The sequence below is a fragment of the Triticum aestivum genome, chromosome 3B (assembly GCF_018294505.1).
Source record: "Triticum aestivum cultivar Chinese Spring chromosome 3B, IWGSC CS RefSeq v2.1, whole genome shotgun sequence".
NCBI lineage: Eukaryota > Viridiplantae > Streptophyta > Magnoliopsida > Poales > Poaceae > Triticum > Triticum aestivum.
The window spans coordinates 38,379,278-38,384,645 of record NC_057801.1 but is presented as its reverse complement, the minus strand read 5'-3'; the positions used below and the strand labels follow the sequence as shown (position 1 = coordinate 38,384,645).

The 5,368-nt window shown below is 42.6% G+C and overlaps 1 protein-coding gene across 3 annotated transcripts in view; it reads right to left on the bottom strand.

Moving 5' to 3' along the window:
- Positions 1 to 2,545: 2,545 nt before the first annotated feature.
- The window catches only part of LOC123068436 (LEAF RUST 10 DISEASE-RESISTANCE LOCUS RECEPTOR-LIKE PROTEIN KINASE-like 2.1), a 16,180-nt gene continuing 13,357 nt past the window's right edge, over positions 2,546 to 5,368 (bottom strand). For all 3 annotated transcript variants that reach the window (XM_044491022.1, XM_044491023.1, XM_044491024.1), the window contains exons 2-4: positions 4,499 to 4,531; positions 3,118 to 4,180; positions 2,546 to 3,033 (exon numbers count right to left, since the gene is read on the bottom strand). In XM_044491022.1, coding sequence (XP_044346957.1) covers positions 2,928 to 3,033; positions 3,118 to 4,180; positions 4,499 to 4,531 — 1,202 coding nt within the window. In that variant the 3' untranslated portion in view covers positions 2,546 to 2,927. The remainder of the gene's footprint in view (positions 3,034 to 3,117; positions 4,181 to 4,498; positions 4,532 to 5,368) is intronic.

Genomic DNA, 5,368 nt, shown 5'->3' with positions numbered 1-5,368 from the left:
GCTTGGTTTTGTACTTGGTGCTCGATGTTGGCCTTAGTGGACTAATTGAGCTTCTTGATGTAGGCGGCTCGCTTGTTGGCATCCATGTGTGTCCTCTCTTGGAATGGTAGCGAAAGTAGATCAAGAGGGGTGAGCAGGTTGAAGCCGTACACCACCTCGAATGGGGTCTTTGCGCATTGTCGAGTGGAGAGCATGTTCTTGGCCTACCTTTAGTTATTATAGTATAATTCTCTAATTGATAAAAACTTAGCATGGGAAAGCATGATTCATCAAATTGTTAGTACTCCCTCTCTCTCAGTTTACAGGGCGTGCGCGTACTCCTAGATCGCCGATTTGACCAACCTAATACAAGTCATATATTACAAAAATGTATCAATATAAACTTCAGATGTTCTATTTTCAAAAGGTATAATTTTTGTGTTATATAGTTTATATTAGAGTGATAAAATTGGCAACCTAGTATACGCATAGGACTTATAAACTGAAACGGAGGGAGTATGCACATGGTAACTAAGACGTGGCAGTATAAAGCTTCAATAAAAGCATGCACGTAAGCAAAGTAAAGATGATCATACCGGTCTTTCCGGTCACTTCACCATATATCATCATTATTGCTCAACGCTTGCTCAAATTAAAGTTCAATGATCCCCGGCCCAGATCCGAGCCCTTAGGGTCCCATCTTGGTCCTAGCGGGCCAGCTCCGGCGCGGCCACGATGCCTACTGCGCGGTGATGCTGAGGAGCGGCTCGGATAGGGGGCGGCGACGGCGACGGCGTGACTTCTACAGCGCGACGACGGGAGAATTACGGGCATCTGAGGGCCCGACCGGGCTTGTGGGCCCACGGGCTTGGTATATTCCTGCTTTTGCGTCCGGTCGGTTACCGTCGTTGACGGTGGAGGTTGGGCCCTCCCGCGAGCCGACAGTGATGCCGCTCCTAGTTCCGGTTCCTCCTCTTTAATGTGCAGGCCCCACATCGCAGTGCTGTGGTGAGAGAGCATGGAAGTCCTCAAGACCGTGGTGGCGCAGGGTGGTGGACGGTATGGTAGCGTGCTCCGGAGCGCCCAAGGTGATGGTTGGGATCGGATGAAATCCCTATTGGCATGTCCGACACCGATGTGGTGGCGCGTGACGGTGCCGCCGGACCTTCCTGGAGGGCGTCGGGTGCTACCCTTCCTTTCTACTCGCCGCATACGGGGTAAACCCTTGGTTGTAACGTCGTCATTGTCGCGTCCCTTCTTGGAGGTGTTGATTAGTACCGGTGCTTCGGAGTATAGGAGCTTGGTGGGAGATCTCCGGTGGGCGCAACGGTTGCGAGGCTTCTTCATTTTTGTTGATCTGTTGTTGTCGGCATTTGTTCTTTTTGTATTTTCTCTTTCATTTCTCTTGGGTGTGACAGTGCTGCTTCCTCCCAGCACGTATCGTTGGTTGTATTTGACGTTTGCTATATCAATATAGCCGGGCGCAAGCCTGTTTCATCAATGATTAAAGCAAGTGCAACCAAGACCATGTGCTAGAGTATCCCCAAAATAAAGACAACTCAAAAGATAAGATTATTTTTTTGGATTTTCCTTAGCTCAAAACATGAAGAAAATAGAACAAAAGTAAATATTTTTGTTGTTTTTTCTTTTGAGAAGCACAAAGTGCATCAAGACGCAAATGAATGAAAAATATTTTTGTGGTTTTCATTTGAAACATAACAACTAGCAGTGCAAAACCATTTTTGGTATTTTTGAAATTTAAAAAAACAAGAACGACAAGAAAATTCAAAGGGAGTTTTTGCTTTTTAATTTTTAAAAGGAAAAGAAATAGATTTTTTTTGAGATTTTCTAGAAAAAAATTGTACAGATCACAAAAGAAATTTCAGAAAATATTTTTTGATGTTTTATAAGGTCATAAGAAACTAAGAACCAAAATAAGAAGGAAAAAATAAAATAGTTTTGGTATTTCCTCAAGTCATAAGAACACATTGAAAATCAAACGAAGGCGCAAACAAACTGGGCCTGCTTGCTTCCTGGGTCGTACGTAGCCTGCCATCTTCGAGAAGGCCTAATAGCCCAAATCCTCCGATGTGGATCGGCGTTGCGCCGCCGCTGTCTGGCCGGTGTGTGCCCCCAATACCCCGCCGCGGTCGCCCCCCTGACGGCGCACGCTGCAGCGTGCGGCTGCCGTCGTGGCCGGCGCAGAGAAGAGCCTGGCCTCTTGCCTCCGCGTCTCCTGGCCCGGATCGCCGACCAACCGCTACGGAACCTGCCGTCACCGGCGGTGGTTACGGCGGCGAATCAGGGGCCGCGGAAGCGATGTTGCCTGACAAGCGGAGAAAACCCTTGGTTCGCCAGCGGAGGGAGAGGAATGCGTGCGCGGAGTTGGGCGGGTGGTCGCCGGCGAGGTTGTGCGCGCGTCAAGGAAAAGCACGGCGGCTACTTGATTGAGTGGACGCAATCTACGAAGAGGACCAAGTAAGTATATGCCCTCCGCTTCCACGGTTTAATCTGCTTGCTATAAATGGGCATATAACATCACAATGTATAGACTGATTCTGAAATTTTAGGGGCTCCAGGTAGAGCCAAATCGTGTGTATTCAGTTTTGGGGGAAATTTACAATCAACAAGTTCTTGGTAGCTGTCTGCCTCTGATGCCTATTAGCAGTTGGAACACAACACTCATCAGAATTAATGTTATTCCCTCTGTGGTCCATAACTTAGGATGCTGGCATGTGGATGCTATTGACTATAGGTCATGCATACCTGGAATATGTTCTACTACAATGCAGATTTTTGTTGCAATTGTTTATTTTCTGAATATACTGCAATACACAATGCCGAATTTCGCTGCGCTTGTTCAATTTCTGAATGTACTCTAGTACAGGGCCACCATCTCACAGTGTTGGAAATGAATGTAGGTTCTTTGATTCACAAGGCTTATCTGCTCAAAGAGTTGGTGATTGTTGTAGGATTTTTGAATTCACAAGGCTGATCTCCTCAGATCTGTTAGAACTTGAACTTTGTACATCCATATTGTGAGCTGAACTTTCACTGGAATGAGAGATAAGCGCATAGGTCAAGTGTTTTATAATAATAATAGTTGCACAGAAAAAGAAAGCGAGAAATATATCTTACAGCAATCCAGAGAAGTTTTGCTTCGGTGGCATGTCCATGTCATCTGAGCTTATCTCGAACATTTCTAGAACTTTGGTTATGGTAGGGCGATATGCAGGCAGTATTTGTACGCACCACAGGCCAATTAAGGTCATCTTTCTTGCGATTTCCTCAGTTTCTCCTGTGACTTCGCATGCTTGTAGTCCATCATCTTGCGCAAAGTGGTCATAAATCCAGTCTGGAAAATACTTTTCGCTTGATTTTGCAACAGCTGATTTTACGTTTCTCCTTCCTCCAACCATCTCCAAAAGCATCATTCCATAACTATAAACATCTGACTTTGTTGAAACCACTCCAAATGTTCGAGAGTGAACTTCTGGTGCGATGAATCCAATCGTTCCTCTAGCACCAGTCATTGAAAGTTTGCTCTCCTTTGTATGACACAATTTAGCTAGACCAAAATCAGCAATCTTCGGGTTAAAATCCTTGTCTAGAAGGATATTTTGGGGCTTGATATCAAAATGGACGATACGTGTATTACAGCTATGGTGCAAGTATTCGAGGCCACGAGCAATCCCGAGTGCTATCGCATAGAGCCTCTCCCATCCTAAAATTTCTTTGGGGTTCTCTGAGTAAATGTACTTATCCAAGGAACCGTTGGGCATGTACTCATATATAAGAGCTCGTTTTGACCCCTCCAAACAAAACCCAAATAAGCTAACAATATTAACATGAGAGGTCCTGCCAATGCTCATAACCTCATTCACAAACTCGTCCCCATTTCCTTTGCAGTCATGCAAGAATTTCACAGCCACTAGACGGCCATTATGTAGTCTTCCTTTGAAGACCACACCATAACCACCTTTTCCAAGCTGATTGTTGCGAGAAGATGTTATCTTCATTACCTCTGAGTACATGTATCTTTTTGGAGCTAGGGATCCATACGACACTATCATTGCCTCGTATTTTTTTTCAGTTTTGCTGCTAGTCTTGCAAAGGAGAAACCATAGTCCTTTCCGTTTTCTATGGCATATCAGCACATAAAGACATGCAAAGAGAAAGGTTGCAGCTGCTGATGTTATACCTGAGATGGAAGCAGATGTTATTTCCTTTTACAAACCAGAAGTTATAATACTATTATTTCCGACCATCAGTAGTTTAAGTTTCTATTTCTGCAAGAGTACTTGGTGGCAAAAGTAGCGACAAGCTAAATGGCATTACTTGATTAGTCATGCTAATATGCACAGGCCGGGAGTTGCTTGACTCAGATTTTTATTTCAATTTTCAATGATTACAGACATGATAATTTTGAAATTCCTATTTTGTCATAGAAATTCACTATCAGTAAACTGCTGATATTTAAATCATTACATATGAAAAGATGGCAAATAATTTAGCATACCTATTAGTATAATCTTCGCTTTCTTCTTGCTACCTGGAATATAACATAACATTTATGAATAAAAGAAATTTTGTCGAATAGTCTACATTGGTTGTTTTTTCCAAAAGAAAAAGACAACCATCATATATTAATCTTACATATTCTGCCAATCTGGTACACCAACAAAAATATGTTGACAGACAGTGAAGAACAATAGAATGGATTACATATGTGAGTTTCTTTTGATCGAGCTACCATGTCGCTTAAATCAAGGTTTGACAAATAAAGAAGAAGTTATAGGCATGTGTAGATTTAATAGCCAATACAGATTTGACAAAAAAAAACGTATGTTTCATTGACATTGCAGTGGGCGGTATCAGTCTGCGTTGCATCCAATTAGTGGGAACATGTGTGCTCTGTTAATTTATTCTGCAAATGTCGTCCAATAGTACGATCTTAATTGTTACTCCCCCTGTCCCTAAATATAAGTCTTTTTAGACATTTCAAATGGACTACAACATACCGATGTATGTAGACATATTTTAGAGTGTAGATTCACACATTTTGCTCCGTATGTAGTCACTTGTTGGAATCTCTAAAAAGACTTATATTTGGGAACGGAAGGAGTATTACAAAAGAAAGAAACATGTATCCTATATGATTCTTCAGTATTCTGCTGATGAAACAGACTAAAAAAATACACTGCAGGATAGTCAAGAACAATAGAGCATTGACTTTCTTTTGAATGAGTAACCATGTCGCTTGAAAGCAGGTTTGGCAAAAAAAGACCTATATGGATTTGATAGGCAATATAAAATACCACATACACTGTGAATTAGAAGTATGCGTTTCATTGACATTGCAATGGATGCAATTATCAGGAACATGCGT